This window comes from Pleurodeles waltl, chromosome 4_2 (genome assembly GCF_031143425.1).
Source record: "Pleurodeles waltl isolate 20211129_DDA chromosome 4_2, aPleWal1.hap1.20221129, whole genome shotgun sequence".
In the NCBI taxonomy this organism is placed as follows: Eukaryota; Metazoa; Chordata; class Amphibia; order Caudata; family Salamandridae; genus Pleurodeles; species Pleurodeles waltl.
In genome coordinates, this window is record NC_090443.1 from 1,021,370,012 (window position 1) to 1,021,390,183 (window position 20,172).

A 20,172-nucleotide genomic window follows, 5' to 3' on the forward strand; every position below is an offset into this window, starting at 1 on the left:
TTAGTGTGACCAGACCTTTTTACCTTTGTCAGTGAGGGTGTTGCCTACAGGCCCGACCTTTGTAAAGTTCTGCTGCATGTGCAACTCAGAACTTTGCGCTGGTAGCCTGTGTGTATATTGAGTGTGTGTGCTGATAGAGTGTGCATGGACACAAGTGTGGTAGTAGGACTGGGTGTGTGAAAAGTGTGGTAAGAGTCTGCCTGGCTCTGTAGGAGAACAGACTTTCCAGAGGGAGAAGCCCAGCATGCTAATTGTCGAGGGATGCGAGAAAGTGGAACATTATTTGAAGTGGATGGTAGTACTCTTCCAGTAGTAAGGGCATCATTTTTTAATCGGTCCAGTTAGGATTTGGTAATTAAAACCTGAGCTCAACCCTCACTAGGTGTAGAACAGAGCAGACAGGCTTTATTTAGGTAAAACAAGCGTAAAGTGTTTATCAGTGCCACAACAGTTAATAGGTAGAATACACAATACCATAAAAATCTGACTCCAGTTTATAAAAATAGTATGCATTTTAATCTTTAAGTAGCTTCCAGAACAGAGATATGATTTTTCAAATTGTATATGATTATTGCGCTAAAAAGTGCACAGCACCTACTAGGGGTATCTGGTCATGCAAGAACAAGTGAAAGTGAAAGGTAAGGCTGACGGTGGTGAAGCTTGGGTCAGATACAGGGATCAAGTTTATCCTTGTGGAAAGTTTACCTTCTGACTTAGTCATTTTTCTAGAGAAAATCTTTGTTGATGATGTCGTCAGTGGGTTAGGGTGCCAGCTGGATCTGAAACAGGGCTCATCGTTGTCAGTCAGCTTAGTGCAGGACCTCGGTGGGTGCCCAGAAGTTTGAGGGCTCTCAGCTTTAACAGCAGGAAGGTTCTGAGCGGGTGAGTCAGGAAGTCTGTTCTTGGAACGGTCTTGTCAGCAGTCAGATGCTCCTCGATGTCATCCTTGGTGTAATCCCTCTACGACTTAGAAACATTTCTCTGAAATCAAACTTCTTTCAGCGGAGTCAACCAGCAAGTTAAATCCCACAAGCAATTCAGCATTGGCAGCTAAGGCTCAGCAGTGGCTTGGTGGCAGCCTCTGACTCTTTTTGCAAAAAGTATGGAAAAAGATTTTAAATGTCTTGTAATCTTGGCGGGAAAAATAATACACTCTCACACCAGCCAAGGGGCCATGACCCTTTTAACACCACTTAGGGATTAGTATTCAATCTCCCAGAAGCCATCAACAGGTTCCAGAGCAGATCTAGCTGGAAATGATCAGCAGGGCTCAGCTTCTAGCAGCTTTTGTTTTCCTAAAGCTTAACAGGAAGCTAGCCAACTGGCTCTTGGAGTCCATTCTTCTGTTCTACGTTTAAGTGGCAGCGGGTCCAGATCTTTCTGTTTCTCACCACAGGTTGCAGTGGGTGCAGCCCTCGTTCTGAACTTCAGAAGGGTTCAGTAGGTGCAGTCCTTCTTCTGTCTTCCTCAGGTCCAGTCATGTTCTAAAGAAGGTATATGGGGTGCCAATGTTATGCCTGCATACATCCTGCAAGTGCATATCCACTTGCTGTACTCTCTCCACTTGTTCTTTCTGCTGCACCCTGTGACTCTCTGTGTTACAGCATTGCCAATTTTGTGACTTCATCTCTCATCCCATCCTTGTTTTATTGCACTGTATGTTGGCCTTTATGTTTTCAATAAATATTCACTCACAGTTCCTTTTGTTTGTTACTGGGATTACAATCAGAGTTTCATTTGTGGAGTTGAACCCCGCACAGCGCATATCATCCTACACGTCTAGCCTGTAGAAGTTTCCATTCAGTATCCCTGTGTAGGTAAATTCCCTCTTTCTTGGCATGGTTACCCCCATTTTCTGCCTGTCAGTGTGCTTGACTGTGTCTACTGGGATCCTGCTAATCAGGACCCCAGAAGTTATGCTCTCGCCCTCCAAATTGGTCACCGGATACTGTTAACACAGTATCCCACTCATAATTGGCATACTGGTGCCCCCCTTATAAGTCCCTAGTATATGGTACCTAGGTACCCAGGGCATTGGGGTTCCCTATGGGCTGCAGCATATATTTTGCCACCCATAGGGAGCCCTGGCAAAGGCTTCTGCAGGACTACCATTACAGCCTGCGTGAAAAGGTGCATGCTCCTTTTCACTGCAATTTACACTGCACCAGGTAACTTATAAGTCATCCCTATAGCAGGCCCTCCAGCCCTGAGGGCAGGGTGCAGAGTACCTGTGTGTGAGGGCACCTCTGCACTAGCAGAGGTGCCCCCACAACCTCCATGACCATTTTTCCGGACTTTGTGAGTGCGGGGACGCCATTTTACATGTGTACTAGACATAGGTCACTACCTATGTCCAGCTACATAATGGTAAGTCCGAACATAGGCATGTTTGGTATCAAACATGTAGAAATCATACCCCCATGCTTTTGCAAGCATTGGTTGTATGATCTCATGCACTCTGGGGGCTCCTTAGAGGACCCCCAGTACTGCCATTACAGCCTTCTGAGGTTTTCCAGGCAGCCCCAGCTGCTGCCACCTCTCAGACAGGTTTCTGCCCTCCTGTTGCTTGAAAAGCTCAAGCCCAGGAAGGCAGAACAAAGGATTCCCTTTGGGAGAGGGGTGGTGCACCCTCTCCCTTTGGAAATAGGTGTTACAGGCTTGGGAGGGCTAGCCTCCCCAGGCCACTGGAAGTGCTTTGAGAGGGCACATTTGGTGCCCTCCTTGCATAATCCAGTCTATACCTGTTCAGGGACCCCCGGTCCCTGCTCTGGCGCGAAACTGGACAAAGGAAAGGGGGAGTGACCACTCCCCTGTCCATCACCACCCCAGTGGTGGTGCTCAGAGCTCCTCCAGAGGGTCCCTGGGTTTTGCCATATTGGATTCAAGGTTGGCAGGGAACTCTGGGAGCATCTGAGTGGCCAGTGCCAGCAGGTGATGTCAGAGCCCTCCCCTGATAGGTGCTTACCTGGTTAGCTGATCAATCCCCCTTTCAGGGCTATTTAGGGTCTCTCCTTTGAGTGAATCATCAGATTGCAAGACTCCAGCAGGAATCCTCTGCATCCTCCACTTCCGCTTCTCCCTGAAGAAACTGCATTTAGACCCTCCAGGAACTCTACAGACTGCAACAAAGAAGCAAGAACCCTTCTGCAACATTGTATCTCCAGCTCCTGCCAGAAACTGCAACTGTTTCCAAGTTGTGCATCCTCTGAGGACAGCCCGTCTTCAGCCTGCACCAGAAAAGCGAAGGAATCTCCCTTTGGGTGAAGGCATGACTTCCCTGCTTCAGCAGGCACGACTGCAACGAAGACCGGCTGCGTGGATCACTCTCCTGCTGAGCTGCGTGGATACTGCATCATGGGTGGTGGACTGAAGTGGTCCCGACGGTCCGAACGTCCAACTTTCCAACTTTGGTGGAGGTAAGAACAAACCAGACTGCAATCCTCCATCCGGCGTGGGACATCACTTGCACCAAACAGGAACCCGACTTCTTCTTCTTGGGTGCAGTAATGACTGTTGTTCTTCAGCGGTGGTTGTTCTTTTGCACCTTCATCCGGGTTAGCAGGGGCTTCTGTTCTCCTTCTTCCACAGGTCCTCAGGTCCAGGAATCCGGTGTCTTACAGTCTCATCTGGTTCTTGCATAATCCTTCTTTTCGGTTCTGTGTGTATCCTGGGAAAGTTACTGTGTTTTACTCCTACTTTCCTGGGCACTGGGGTGGGTTCTAGTACTTACCTTCAGGGTTTTCTAGTACTCCCAGCTCCCCTCAACACACTACACTTGCCTAGGTGGGGGACCGACTTTTGCATTCAACTTTCTTAGTATATGGTTTGTATTGTCCCTAGGCCCATTTCGAACTATTGTGATTTTCACTAATTGCACTGTTTTCTTACTGTGTTTATGCTTATTTCTGTATACTAGTGTATATAATTTGTGTATTACTTACCTCCTAAGGGAGTATAGTCTCTATGGTATTTTTGGTATTTGTGTCACCAAAATAAAGTACCTTTACACAGAGTGTTTTCCCTCATGTGTGTGAGTACTGTGTGACTACAGTGGTATTGCAGGAGCTTTGCATGTCTCCTAGATAAGCCTTGGCTGCTCATCCACAGCTACCTCTAGAGAGCCTGGCTTCTGGACACTGACTACACTACACTAATAAGGAATACTTGGACCTGGTATAAGGTGTAAGTACCATAGGTACCCACCATACACCAGGCCAGCCTCCTACACTAATACACTCCATGTTTGAAGATATATAATTATTTCCTTAATGTGCATTCTCATTCTGGGTGATCTCATGTTTGCTATGTCTTTGTTGACAAACCCTAATCTGTAACTTCTCTTTAAAGCTTTTGACTTTTCTAAATCCACATCACATTTATCTGTCAATTCTGCTAACCTTTCTTAAGTCAGTCCTGCTCGCTGTGTGACATCTTTGCACATGAAGCACAATTGATCTTCTGTGTACGTTTCCAAATGAACCATGTCTAGGGTTTCCATAATTAATTATTTTAATTCTAATTTTAATCTGGGCACATTCACTGATCTCTCTCTCTCAGATTGTGTAAGGAAATGCCTCCTTGGCATGGTTACCCCCTGACGTTTTGCCTTTTGCTGATGCTAAGTTATGATTTGGAAGTGTGCTGGGACCCTGCTAACCAGGCCCCAGCACCAGTGTTCCTTCCCTAAACTGTACCTTTGTCTCCACAAATGGCACAACCCTGGCACTCAGATAAGTCCCTTGTAACTGGTACCCCTGGTACCCAGGGCACTGATGCCAGGGAAGGTTTCTAAGGGCTGCAGCATGTCTTATGCCACCCTGGGGACCCCTCACTCAGCACATGCACACTGCTTCACAGCTTGTATGTGCTGGTGGGGAGAAAATGACTAAGTCGACATGGCACTCCCCTCAGAGTGCCATGCCAACCTCACACTGCCTGTGGCATAGGTAAGTCACCCCTCAAGCAGGCCTTACAGCCCTAAGTCAGGGTGCGCTATACCACAGGTTAATGCATATGTGCATGAGCACTATGCCCCTACCGTGTCTAAGCAAAACCTTAACATTGTAAGTGCAGGGTAGCCATAAGAGTATATGGTCTGGGAGTTTGTCATACACAAACTCCACAGTTCCATAATGGCTACACTGAAATCTGGGAAGTTTGGTATCAAACTTCTCAGCACAGTAAATGCACACTGATGCCAGTGTGCAATTTATTGTAACATACACCCAGAGGGCATCTTTGAGATGCCCCCTGAATGCCAACTTGACTTCTAGTGTAGGCTGACCAGTCACTGCCAGCCTGCCACAAACCAGACAAGTTGCTGGCCACCTGGGGAGAATGCCTTTGTCATTCTGTGGCCAGGAACAAAGCCTTTACTGGGTGGAGGTGCTTCACACCTCCCCTGCAAGAACTGTAACACCTGGCGGTGAGCTTCAAAGACTCACCCCTTTTGTTACAGCACCACAGGGCATCCCAGCTAGTGGAGATGCCCGCCCCTCCGGCCACTGCCCCCACTTTTGGCGGCAAGGCTGGAGGAGATAATGAGGAAAACAAGGAGGAGCCACCCACCAGTCAGGACAGCCCCTAAGGTGTCCTGAGCTGAGGTGACTCCTGCTTTTCTAAATCCTCCATCTTGAGATTGGAGGATTCCCCCAATAGGATTTGGGATGTGCCTCCTCCCCTCAGGGAGGAGGCACAAAGAGGGTGTAGCCACCCTCCAGGACATTAGCCATTGGCTACTGCCCTCCCAGACCTAAACACACCCCTAAATGTAGTATTTAGGGGCAGAACCTAGGAAACTAGATTCCTGCAACCTGAAGAACCAAGACAGACTGCTGACCTACAAGCCTGCAGAGAAGACGGACAACTGCTTTGGCCCCAGCCCTACCGGCCTGTCTCCAACTTTGAAAACCTGCTCCAATGACGCATCCGACAGGGACCAGCGACCTCTGAAGCCGCAGAGGACTGCCCTGAACTAAAGGACCAAGAAACTCCAGTGAACAGCGGCCCTGTTCAAAACCAGCTACTTCTTTAAAACAAAGAAGCAACTTTCCAAGACAGCACGTTTCCTGCCGGAAGCGTGAGACTCTACACTCTGCACCGAACGCCCCCTGGCTCGAGATCCAGAGAACCAGCACCACAGGGAGGACTCCCCGGTGACTGCAAGCCCGTGAGTAGCCAGAGACGACCCCCCTGAGCTCCACAGCGACGCCTGTAGAGAGAATCCAGAGGCTCCCCCTGACCGCGACTGCCTGTAACAAGGGACGTGACGACTGGAATCAACACTGCACCCGCAGCCCCCAGGACCTGAAGAAACGAACCTCAGTGCATGAGCGACCCCCAGGCAACCCTCTGCCTAGCCCAGGTGGTAGTTGTCCCGAGAAGCCCCCCTGTGCCTGCCTGCAACGCTAGAGTGACCCCCGGGTCCCTCCATTGTTTCCTACCTGAAACCCGACGCCTGCTTTGCACACTGCACTCGGCTGCCCCTGTGCCGCTGAGGGTGTGTTTTGTGTGCCTACTTGTGTCCCCCCCCAGTGCCCTACAAAACCCCCCTGGTCTGCCCCCGAGGACGCGGGTACTTACCTGCTGGCAGACTGGAACCTGAGCACCCCTGTTCCCCATAGGCGCCTTTGTGTTGACTTAGTGCAGCTGACCGGCCCTGAGCTGCTGGTGTGGTAACTTTGGGGTTGCCTTGAACCCCCAACGGTGGGCTGCCTATGCCCCAAACTTGAGACTTGTAAGTGTTTTACTTACCTCCAAAACTAACCTTTACTTACCTCCCCCAGGAACTGTTGATTTTTGCAATGTCCACTTTTAAAATAGCTTATTGCGATTTTTACAAAGACTGTATATGATATTGCTTTTATTCAAAGTTCCTAAAGTATCTAAGTGAAATACCTTGCATTTAAAGTGTTGAATGTAAATCTTGAACCCTTGGTTCTCAAAATAAACTAAGAAAATATATTTTTCAATATATAAAACGCCTGGAGTAAGCCTTTGAGTGTGTGTTCCTCATTTATTGCATGTGTGTGTACAACAAATGCTTAACACTACCCTCTGATGAGCCTACTGCTCGACCACACTACCACAAATAGAGCATTAGTATTATCTAATTTTGTCACTATCTTACCTCTAAGGGTAACCCTTGGACTCTGTGCACACTATTTCTTACTTTGAAATATTATATACAGAGCCATCTTCCTACAGGTGTCTCTTCTGTTTTGCCACTGCCATTTGTCGCACCTGCTGCAGCTTGTGGGCTCAAATTATTTAACCAATCTGTCAACTGTTGTGCTGATAAACCTTGTAAACAAATCTTATTTCTCTGGGGCACATCTACCTGTGCTGTTCCAGAATGTAAGTTTGTGATTTGATCAGGTGTGGGCATGTAAAGAAGTGGGGTTCTCTGTGGAAACCTTGCATCAAGAACTGGTCATGTTTGATTTAACGTCTGGTTAGGATCTGCAATCCATGTAGGAATCAAAGGTTGAATTAAATAAGCTGTCCTCTCTGCAACTGGAATTTCTGAAACAGTCAGGGTATTTACTGAGTGAACATTGCTTCCAGGATTACCTGAGGCATACAAGGGAACAACTGGACTTATAGTCACAGGAACTGTTAACGCATCAGTTGTGTCTGATTCTGCAGAATTGTCATTCCAGCACTTTGACCTGTCAAAACAGCATTAAAACTTTGTCCTTTTTCTCAATGAACAGCATTTGGAGTTGACTGGAGTGGAGCGAACATGGGTATTGAATGGGGATGGGCACAATTTTGAACAGGCTGATTCACATAAGGTGCGGGCAGTGGAGGACTCAAATTGGGACTTGGCATAACCTGGTTCATAACTGGGCTCGGTACTACTTGGTTGGCAAGTGCGCTTAGTTCAGGCTGAACTGTATTCATACTCGGAACGGGGAGATAAACCACAGCCATTTGTGTCAATGAATTTGCAGGCATAGATGGAACTCTCTAATTCAGGGTCTGTGCAACTGGAGAAGTTGGCACATTCAGGGCTGTACTTTGTACGGCTTCATTTCTTGGCCCTGTCTCGACTGCATGATAAGGTGGGGGTGATATATCAATAACTGATTTATGAATTTATCCTCTGAATCACTCTTGTATGTAATGGTCTTTTTATTCTCATTTTCTTCTGCCTGCTCTGCCTTCGCTGTCTGTTTCTTTCTTGTCTTAGGTTTAGTACCTGCTTTTTCTTCTTCACCTGAAATAGCTGAAAACATTGTCACTCCATCTAATATATTTTCTCTCCATATTTTCTGCTCTGTGCCCCATCTAGCTTCTGAAAGTGTCTTTATTGCTTTCTGCATTATGTTCTCGTATTTAGTGGATATCTTGTCACAAGCAATCAACTCCCAAACACTAAGCACTTCAGTTTGTGCAGGTCTTGGAGGCGGTTTGTAGGAAGGTACCATCTTTCTTGGCATGTTACCCCCAATTTTACCTGTATGTCAGCATGTTTTTGCCTGTCTCACTGGGATCCTGCTGGTCAGGACCCCAGTGCTCGTAGTTTATGGCCTAATGTGTGTGTCTGTATAGTGCTTAACTGTGTCACTGAGGCTCTGCTAATCAGAAACTCAGTGCTCATGCTCTCTCTGCTTTTAAATTTGTCACTATAGGCTAGTGACTTCATTTACGAATTCCAATTGGCACACTGGACCCCCCCTTATAAGTCCCTAGTATATGGTACCTAGGTACCCAGGTACCCAGGGCATTGGGGTTCCAGGAGATCCTTATGGGCTGCAGCATTTCTTTTGCCACCCATAAGGAGCTCAGACAACCCTTTCACAGGCCTGTAAAGTTACTAAGTGTGAGGGCACCCTTGAACTAGCAAAGGTGCCCCCACTTTGTTCATGGCCAATTCCCCGGACATCGTGAGTGTGTGTACACCATTACACATGTGCACTACATATAGGTCAATACATATATGTAGCTTCACAATGTTAGCTCCGAATATGGCAATGTAGGGTGTCTAAGATCATGGAATTGTCCCCCCATTCCAAATCTGGTATTGGGGGGCCAATTCCATGCATCCTAGGGGCTCCACCATGGACCCCCAGTACTGCCAAACCAGCTGACTGAGGCTTGCACTGCAGCTACAGCTGCTGCCACCTCACAGAGAGGGTTCTGCCCTCCTGGGGTCTGAGCAGCTCAGTCCCAGGAAGGCAGAACAAAGCATTTCCTCTGAGATCAGGGTGTTACACCCTCTCCCTTTGGAAATAGGTGTTACAGGCTGGGGAGGGGTAGCCTCCCCCAGCCTCTGGAAATGCTTTGAAGGGCACAGATGGTGCCCTCCTTACATAAGCCAGTCCGCACCGGTTCAGGGACCCCCAGTCCCTGCTCTGGCAATAAACTGGACAAAGGAAAGGGGAGTGCCCACTCCCCTGTCCATCACCACCCCAAGGGTGGTGCCCAGAGCTCCTCCAGTGTGTCCCAAACTTCAGCCATCTTGCTTTGCAAGGTGTAGGGGCACTCTGGAGGCCTCTGAGTGGCCAGTGGCAGCAGGTGATGTCAGAGACCCCTCCTGATAGGTTCTTACCTAATAAGGTAGCCAATCCCCCTCTCAGGGCTATTTAGGGTTGCTCCTGTGGGCTCTCTTCAGATTCTACTTTCAAGTTTCCAGCAGGAATCCTCTGCAACGACGACTTCATACTTTGACCTCGGATCAATCGCAGCCTGCTCCAGGAACCGCTGTAACAGCAACAAAGTATCCACAAGGGATACATTTCTTCTGCAACTTCAGCTCCAGCCAGCAACTGCAACAGTTTCCACGGTGTGCACACTCTGAGGACTCCCTGTCTTCATCCTGCACCAGAAGGACCGAAGAAATCTCCCGTGGGGTGACGGAGTCACTCCCCTGCTTACGCAGGAACCTGCTAAAGTCGACGACCAGTTCTTTTGGACTCCTCTCCCAGCGACAAGCATACTCCTTGGAACAGAAGGTGGACCCCATCGACACTAACTGTCCTGAGGTCCTGCTGTCCCATTTTGGCGGAGGTAAGACCTTGCCTTCCCCGAGAGCGACAGTACCCCTGTGCACCCACCGCGTCTTCTTCACCTCCTGAGGCCTCTGTGCACCCATTGCAAAATTCCTTACTACACACCCTGGCACAGGTCCCCAGCACTCCATCCTGCGACGCTGAACTCGCTGAGTTGTTCTCCGGCGGCGTGGGACCTTCCTGTGTAGTGCTGCACCAACCGTGATTTGCACCTCCTTTGTTCCTGTGTCCTGGGACTTCCATGGGTGCTGCCTGACATCCTGAAGGGCTCTCTAAAGTGCTGAGAGCCCCCTCTTCCCCTGGGTCCAGCCAGTGCCACTTTGACACAAACCGCAAATTTGCCAGAACCAAGGCTTGTTGGAGGCTTCCAACACGAAATCACGTCTGCATCTATCTTCACGTTGTGGGACATCCATTGCATCATGCAGGAACCCGCTGGCATCTTCCTAGGGTGCATTTCTGCAGTTTTTGTCCAACCAGGGACTCTTCTTTTGCACCCTCTTCTAGGTTGGCACCGGCTCCTGTCCTTCCTGGAACTTCTTTCGACTTCTGGACTTGGTCCCCTTCTTTTGCAGGTCTTCAGGTCCAGGAATCCACTGTTTGTTGTTTGTAGACTTGGTTGGTTCTTACAATAATTCCAATCATGAGGTGTAGTGTGTCCTAAGGAAACTTGCAGTAATTTATTCCTGCTTTTCTGGGCTCTGGGGTGGGGTAATTTACTTACCTTTACTGTATTCTTACTCTCCCAACGATTCTCTACACACTACACATGTCTAGGGGGGAATTCGTGATTCGCATTCCACTTTCTTAGTATATGGTTTGTGTTGCCCCTAGACCTATTTTCTCCTATTGCATTCTATAGCATTTTTCTATTGTTTGCACTATTGTATGACTAATTACTTACCTTATTTTGGTGTCTAGTGTATATATTGTGTGTAATACTTACCTCCAGAAGGAGTATTGCCTCTAAGATATTTTTGGCCTTGTGTCACCCAAATAAATACCTTTATTTTTGGTAACACTGAGTATTGTCTTTACTTGTGTGTAAGTACTGTGTGACTATAAGTGGTACTGCAGGAGCTTTGCTTGTCTCCTAGTTTAGCCTAAGCTGCTCTGCTATAGCTACCTCTATCAGCCTAAGCTGCTAGAACACTACTACATTCACTAATAAGGGATAACTGGACCTGGTATAAGGTGTAGGTACCTAGGGTACCGACTACAAACCAGGACAGCCTCCTACACGGTTTCATTTCGCATTTTATTCACCTCAAGATATCTAGAATTCTCAAATTAGTTTTGTACTGGGGAAAGTCTAATGTACCTTCTTTCTCTGTAATTTTGCACCAATGATCTAACCAAATGCAATACTGACATCTACATCTGCTCTTAGCGCAGTCTTTAGTGCTTTTAAAATTTAACTTTTTACTCAATTTCAAATTAAATTCACAACTTATGATCGAATCAGGAAGTAATTTCAATCCCAAAATTATTTGTGCTCACGGTCCTCAACCAATAGCAACACTGTACTATCCACCAATAACAGCGCGGCTTCACACTATCCAACCTATACCAGCACAACACACAATGACGTCACACTCACTTCACTCAGCAGCTGCAGTTACTTCGCAATGGCCTCTCACACAATCACTCACATACTTTAAATGCAAATTATTGCGAGCAAAAACAAAAAACCTGTCTGCACACTACAGGTAGGGCTCAAACGCTTTGAAAACTGTACAAGCTACATTTCTGACTGTGGCTTTTGCGGGTATACAATGAGTGACCAGCAGTTCCCACCCTGATTAATAAGGATCCTCCAAGTGCACTGAAGATTCACCTAATACCAACCAACAACTCACACACACTCAAGGAAAAACTACTGGCACTGTCAATGGCGCCTTATGACACATACCTCACTGCAGACAATAAAGTGTCTGCTACACTTGTGCTTTGTCTCAGGATCTTAGGCCACAACGGTCCCGCCAACAGCAACAACAACAGCAGACAATTTTTGAGGCAAAAGTGCTACAATCAGTTTGAGGACGACGACTACGCAAAACACTACACTGCAATCTTTAAACAAAAACCATTGCAAGTGCAAAACCCTGTTTATACTCACACAAACCTGTCACTTGTAGCCACAATGCTGGAACGTCATCCATCTCTGGAACGGACCATGGGACAAAATGTGGGAGGGGCAATTTGTTAATTGGGCAATGACAAGTGGACTCCCTAACACTATTAAAAAATATGGTTCCCCCTCTTTTGGGACGCAACCGTCACTCTGTTACCAGAACTGTGTGCGTGTTTTTCATCCTTCGCAGGAATCAAACATGTCACCAAGGTCGACTAACCTTTTGCCCCAGAAAGAAGTGTGGTCAACCATACACAATTTACATGAGCACCACAAACAATTCAGAAACCATGACCAATGTGGCCACGGAAGGAAAACTCCAATCAGGAATGAAGTTCAAAGCTTTATTTTAGAACCACAAAGTTAGTATCATGAAGACAGTGCGTAAAACCAAATTGTAAAGATATATGATCACCATAGGTTGCCCAAAGCAGCAAAATAAATTTGATCGCATTACCATTAACACTATTAGGCATTCAAGAAGAATCATACATGTCATTATTGAAATCATTCAAGATACAGAAACCTATCTTAGGTCAGATTTTATCAACATTTATCAAGTTCAATTAAGCAGAGTGTGCATATTTAGTCTGGGCACAGGTTGTCCCTACAGCTAATCAAATTAGGAAATGCATGTGTGGGAGAGGGCAAACACATGCGGACAAAATGCAAAAGAAGACAAAAATAATTTAGAAAAATATAACTTGGGTTACAGAACGCTACCTAGAAAAATAAAAAGAATAAGTGTCAGCCTCATAGATTCTATGCTAGAAAAAGGGGAACGTCAAGGGGCAATGGCGTTCAACTGAGAGGGGTAATACCTCTCCAAGGGAACAGCATTCAAGGGTTCTTCATCAGCGGATCATCAGAATCAGTAGCAAAGTTGTCATCAAGAAAATGCAGGATCAAAAAAGAGTATAGCACAACTGCTGCAACTACCTAACACTTCCAGGTTCAACATTATTATCAATCACACAAATTGATTTGATTTGCCGTTTTGGTGACACTACATCACACAAAAGAGGATTTGTCCAATCACAGCCATTAGGTGATTCCAAAGTTGCAACAGTTTGACATATTCTCATGAGTGTCATGGAAAACATCCTCCTCCGTGCGACTCCATGAAGGATTGCAACAATGTCAAATTCATAGGCTAGGATGTTCCTCCATCAAGGATGCTATGCTGAAAATCCTTATGAATTGAACAAAGAACCTACTGCTACTTGCAAAGTTTCTCCTGAGAACAGATCCTAGAGAAAAAGTTCACGCTAGAAGAAAAAAATGATTGCAATATCTTTTACATGGCTGCAAATAGTCCTGCAGGCCTTGTTAAGTTAACATAAGAAATTCAAATGCATTACAGTTTATTCATTGAAATTTAATAAAACATGAGAAATATAAGCTTTTCAAGGTTAATAATTGATTTATAAAGCAATTTGCTTTAAACATAAACATTTGTTAATACAGTTCTGTAAATATGACAGAGAAGTGATTTTTTTCTGTTTGACTCTTTAAACTAATAATTCACACATTAAGGGCCTCATTTTGACTTCGGCAAATGGAAAAGTCCGTCCGCCAAAGTCCCCTGGTCAGGTCAATGCCAGTGTGGTGACCTGATCGCGGCCCTTATTACGAGTTGGCCAACAGCCCACAGCATTGACGCCGGCTCTTAAGTGAGCTGGGGGCAATGCTGTGGTGTGTCGGGTGCACCAGCACCCGTTGCGCTTTTCACTGTCTGCAGAGCAGACAGTGAAAAGCCCAACGGGGCTGGCCATGGGTGCCCCTGCTCTGCCCATGCCAAGTGTATGGGCTGTGCAGGGGCCCCCATGGGGCCACCAGCACCCTGTCTCCGCCAGCATTTGCATGGCAGTGCAACCGGCATGCAAAAGCTGGTGGAGAGGGGACTCCTAATCCCCAGAGCAGTGCAGCATGCAGCGCTGCCCTGACGAATCAAGACTGCCGGCACCACCAGCCCCTCCTGTGGAGGGAAACTGGTGGTGCCAACAGTCCAACCGTGGCCCTTTCACCACAGTCATAATATGGTGGTCTGACCTCTGTCAATGCAGTGGGACCACCGCTTTGGCAGCGGTCAGACTGCCATCGTCGCCCTGGCTGTCAGAAGAATGCCAGGGTCATAATGATCCCCTAAATGTTTATCAAACACATTTGTTTCAATAAATGTGATTAATCTTGTCTATTTTGTGCTCAAATCTTTAAACTAATAATTCACACATTAAATGTTTAATAAACAGATTTGTTTCAATACATGTAATTATTCTGAAGTTTAAGTTATACTTTAACACTATTTTTAGTTAACAAGGTAATCAATAAGGTAGGCACAATTGTGGCCACCACAAATGAAAAGCTTAGCACATTTTATGTGCTTTTCACTGCAGCTTTCTATGTTAGGATGTTAACATGAGGCAAAAATTGTCTCTTTCCGCTTACGTCTGGGTCACTAAAAACATTACTAAAATGTGCGCACCAATAAGGGTATTAGTTAAACGTTTGGGTACCATTAGTACCACTATTAGCGTTTTCTGGTACAAAATGATTTTGAACAATTGATGTCCTCATGATGTTGTAGTAAAAAGAGAGAAGACTCCACATTGACAGCTGTCTTTCCAAACTAAATTCAAGTGAAGGTAAGAGATATGTGGTTAAAACTTTACAGTAGCTTTAGTTTATTTGTACATCTGCTTAGCTGTCAGAAAACAAGTTGTAAAAGAAAACGTGCTTTGTTTCAGATAGTCCTTTCTTTAATGTATTTTACATTAAGTATCTCGTACCAGGGGCTGCTGTAATGTGATTGTTTTGTTGACATAGCTTAATGGGGCCTTGTGTTGTGCTCCTAAATGTTTATTTTATGAGCGGAGTTCACTGTAGACTTTGATTCCAAAATTGCATTGTCATTTTCAAAATGAGGGAAACGGTAAAACAAAACTTTGCTTAGGTGGCTGGCATATGCATTGTGGTGTGCAGCAGTACTGCTTACCTGGAATATAGAGGAAGAGATTTGAAAGAGGTTCTGCACCTAATGTTACTAAAGCACATAATGTCACTAAAATCGCAATGATATAAAATGGAATGTTTTAGTAATTTATTCCAGGGTCCTAGGATGCACATGTGAAAGACGACTACAACTTCCATGACACATTAGGTTGTTAAACTAAACCCCATTGCTGTGTCACTGTTTATCATTTTCTAATTGTGAACATCTAATTGTAATTTGCTACCTTTCTATGGTTTGCCTCCTCAGCTTCTGCAGTCTCATCCTGCTCATCTTCCAGCTGCGAACATGGCTTTTGTCCATATCGCCAATGTGCATGTAACGCTGGATATACAGGATCAAATTGTGATCAAGGTAAGGAAGAAAACGTTGTTTAAAGACCATGAATGGCTACGTGTAATGAATGCATTGTAGGTTATCAGTATTCCAGCCTTCATCACAGTATTTGTTGAGCAGCATCCATTAAACCTATACCTAGATTAAAATACAACACATCTTAAAATATAAAATACCACATTAAAAATATTATATGTTTAATTCCAGTGTCTTTGTAGAGAGCGCTTGGTACTAACTCACTGTGGATCTGCAAATGTGACCCCCTGTCCAGGGTAGAATGCAGCCCAACACTACTTATCCTTTCCATTTTACCTTGTAGTGCTATCAATAAAGATTGTGGCAATATATACTATATGATCAACTAATCTAAACACCATTTATAGAAATAATACAGAGAGAACCATTTCATCCTGTATTGTGGGATTTCGCCATTTGTACTGAAATTATAATGTGTCACCATTTGCACTGAAATTATAACGTGTCACGTTTTCTATTGAAATAGCATACAGGGCCTGATTACGAGTTGTGTGGTTAATTCCGATCCGTGTTTAAACCTCTGTTTACGCACAGGTTGGAATTATGAGTTGTTAGGTATATAATGCTTCTGATAATTATCAAATAGTTTAAATAGCTCATCCTTTGTTAAATTTCGGCAGATAAAACCTGCCGAAATATAACAGGGGAAAACCATACAGTATTTACTGTATCATGCAGATTTTTGTGTGTTAAACACAGAAATCCACGTTATTCCCCAACAGCTTGTAATAGGTGGTGTTTATTGCACTGGATAAATAACATTCCCCATGGTATCATAAATATCACCTATACATATAATCAGGGCCATAGGGGGTTATTTAGAGTTTGGTGGTTGCGAGATACTCCCCAAAATAGGTGGATATCTCCAGCTAGCTATGCACTATAAATAGGTAAGATGGACATCCGTCTGTTTTTTGGAGAATGTCCAGCACCCAGCCAACCCCCCCAGTTCTTACAAATTATCACTGAACCTTTGGAGCCTGCAGTGCTGGCCTACAGATTTCTAGCATATCCCTCCTCTGAACTCAGTTGTCAAAGATGTATGCTTCTGGTGTGATAATAAGTTGACTACGGACTTCTAAGTTTGTTAATTTAACAAAGAGGCCACTGTTTGCTTTGGCTTTCTACGATGTTTAAGGAATAACTCCTGGCTACTTCGAGGTGCTCCGCAGAGGACCAGAGCTCAAGCTTTTTTATTTTCCCGCATTAATTAAATTATGGAATGAATAAAAGAACATCTGGTGCTTCTTATAGCTTATCAGTGAGACATAGCTTTGTCCAGACAAAAGGAAACACCCAGTATAAGTCAAAGCAATACACCTTTAGGCTTAGAGTGCTAACTAAATTAATCACAAAAGGTGATAGGGAACTCTGGGTAGTTCCCAGGTTTAACGTGGAGAGCAGTTACTTTATATGGAAAACTCTACCACATCACCAACATTTGAAAACTGTTCACCTCAAATATCTGCTTTTCTAGCATAGTTTTTAAGCATAGGATTAGCATAGTTCAATGCATGCCAAGCTATAAAAGTGACAAAATCCTTTGCCATTTTCGTAGCAAACTCTTTAAGGATAGGATTAGTTAGTGTCATCCACGCGGAGCTAAAAAATGACGAGTGTATCTGAACCTCGCTCCATCACAGTCTGCCTTAAATCTGGGCTCTGCCCATGTCTCACTCTACCAGATACCTGTGATTGGAACATTTTGCCACTATTTTTTACTTGACATTTTAAAAATTCATAACTTCATTACTACTGATTGGAAATTTGTTGTTTTGGTGTCATATTTATTACATTTTACTTTATTGTTCTAAATTGGTGTGGGATTTTTCTTGTGCTGTGTTTTCACTCTATTACTGTTTGAATGCTGCATAAATACTTTACACATTGCCTCTAAATTAAGCCTGTCTGCTTTTGTTCCAATCTACCAGAGGGTTAAGCACAGGTTCATTTAGTGGCTTTTCCGGTTCACCCTGACAAGGATTCTGGCTGTTGCTCTAAAAGGGCCCCCTCAACCAATAACTCACTTTCTCGTAACCACTAGTTTCAATAGCTATTAAAAATCTAGTTACATTTTGAAGTCCAATTTTTTTATAATATTAAGGAAAAATAACTTTTAGAAACTTACCCCCTATCTTATGAACTGTTAGAAGGCTAAATAGCATAATCCTACGCCAGCTTTCACTCTGTGCTCAACCTTGAATAGGTGTGAAAAAGGTTTGAAATACCTCATTAGGGCAAAAAATAGGCTGAATTTAGTGGGCATCCGTTTTTGCACTACAGTGTGAAAACCTGTTTGGCAGGCCTCTTGACCCAATGTAACACTTTTGACACACAGTCAGAAGGCAAAATCTTTGACGAGTATGAACCAGGTTGGTGTATCGGATTGGTGCTCAAATGCGGTCAGCCTCAAATCGCACCTATGTCTGTTGCTGAACTTTACACTTTTTGGGGCACATTTTTACTTAAAAACACTTTAAAAATCATATCTTCTGGTTCTCTTTTTGCATTTTGACAATTTGGTGTCATTTCATAAATTACATTTTATTCTATATTTCTAATTCGGTTATGTGTTGTTATAGGGAGACTAGAATAATGTATTCCAGGAGATATGTTGGGTCTTGACCACAAGTGTAGAGGAATTAGGGGCCACTAACTGGGAAGGGCAACCTGTGGTTATGGATTGGAGTAGGCCTACAAATGTCTAGAGGCCTGCATGGTTAGTGGGAAAATGGGTTAAATAAGAATGGGTGTTGAACATTCTCTTATCTGGCAGAGATGACATAATCAGAACATAATAATACACAGCAAGGAGAGAGGTTTGCAAACAGGCAGTTTTAGTCTTCTTAGCAATGTGTTCTTTAAGTCAGACCCAGAGCAGGAAGCATATTTTAAGGGGGTCATTGTCCTCAGCTATGACCAAACATTAAAGCTGCACTCTGTAGATGTATTTCTTTCCTAAATACTGGTTAAACTACTAATATCAACCCCTCTCCACTCAGAATATTGTGGTACAAGAATATTGAGGACAGAATATAGAAAGGTAAATGCATACATGGAAGTATAGGTTTACTATTCCTAACTTCACATCTTTTTACCTTGAAGATATATATCACGTAGGTACATAGATGTGGAGTAATGTATAGAAAATGTATACTTACTTACCTGTTTTGATATTTACGATGCACACCGCATGTGTTGATGTGAAGGAATATGTGGATTTTTTAAGGGACATATTTAAGCACATTCAATAAACTTTGCACAACCCAACTTTAAATCCTATCAAATAGATGGGATTCAAAAAGGGTCCTACATTTGTAAAGCAGGCTGACTCACAACTTTGTGTATTTTCTAACCTGTTCAAACTTTGTGAAATGCAAAGCTTATGACGTTTTTTTAAATAAGCTGGCATTAAGTGAGAGCCTTCCCTCCCACAGTCCTTCCCTAAGGTGGTGAATGTTCAATATCCACACTCAACATTTGTTTTGGAGGTTGTCCTAACTGGGACATTCTGCCTTAGCAAGTCATCACACCTGGAAAGCCCGTAAGGATAAACCTTTGAATTTCGCTCAACTGTGTAAGTGAGATTTTAATTTAACTTGCCATTAAATTAAAATTGTGTTACAGAGATTAGGGGACATAGCTACCAATAACATTTTGGGAAATTAGTGGTGTGCAGTGTATTTTAGGACTGCAGTAATGGTAAAAACTAAATACAAATGAGATGTAATTTTACAAGTGATGTTGGGAATGTACTACAATTAATTTCACTATAGGGTTGTGACAAAAGAGGAGTAGTTTAATTACATTCAATCAAAAGCACCAGTCAAACCTGCATGGACTTGAATTAGGCTCCCACAATGAAATATACCCCTCAATGTTACAGGCACGTTGTGCAATATTTGTTGTATAAAAGAAGACATTAATTAGACATTGACCAGCAGGACAGGTAGGTGTGCTACAGTATAGGTAATTTTGCGAGCTCAGAATGGGTCCATTTGAGGCGTGTGACCTGGCTGAGGACACTAGTTCCATTTCCAGGTAGGGGAGCTGAAGATGGGCAGGCAGCAGCTCTGCCTCGAAGGGTCTGACTGGTGGTTTTACGGTTTTCATCTAGAATCCTGCTCATGTGATAACACATCTCTCTTTGATGCTGCTTGCATGGTAGTTCCCATTTGAATGCTACAGAGTCCTCGACTTTGGAATTACGGATATTCTTCACTCTTTCACATGTAGTCGACTCCTTGCATAGAATCCTCAAGGTGGCACCCGCTGTGTGGCTAACATTGCTTGGATGAGCATGCATGTTTCTGCACAGAGAATGTAGGCATCATGGAAGCCTATCATGTGTACTAGAAATGGAAAATATTTAATTGCAAAGGGGTTGTTTGGCATTACCACAGGTGTGAGTAAAAGTCAAGGTACATGTTAAGAAACAGTTAAGAGACTGCCATACTTATACGTACACTAGAAAGCCAAATCGCCTCCTTAATTGAAGAAGGGCTTCTCAGCAAGTATGTTGTACTTTCCAGATACTATACTAGCAAATGTAGACATTAAAAGAGAAAGTGTCAGCACTTCTCCCCAAGAGCATAGAGTAACAAATAACAAGGGGGTGCCATTGTTAAGTAGTTTGTAAA

General features: G+C 44.2%; 1 protein-coding gene across 1 annotated transcript in view; it reads left to right on the top strand.

The window, feature by feature from the left end:
- The window catches only part of LOC138293608 (adhesive plaque matrix protein 2-like), a 562,975-nt gene that overhangs the window by 85,225 nt on the left and 457,578 nt on the right, over nt 1-20,172 (top strand). The window contains exon 4 of the mRNA XM_069232882.1: nt 15,410-15,514. Coding sequence (XP_069088983.1) covers nt 15,410-15,514 — 105 coding nt within the window. The remainder of the gene's footprint in view (nt 1-15,409; nt 15,515-20,172) is intronic.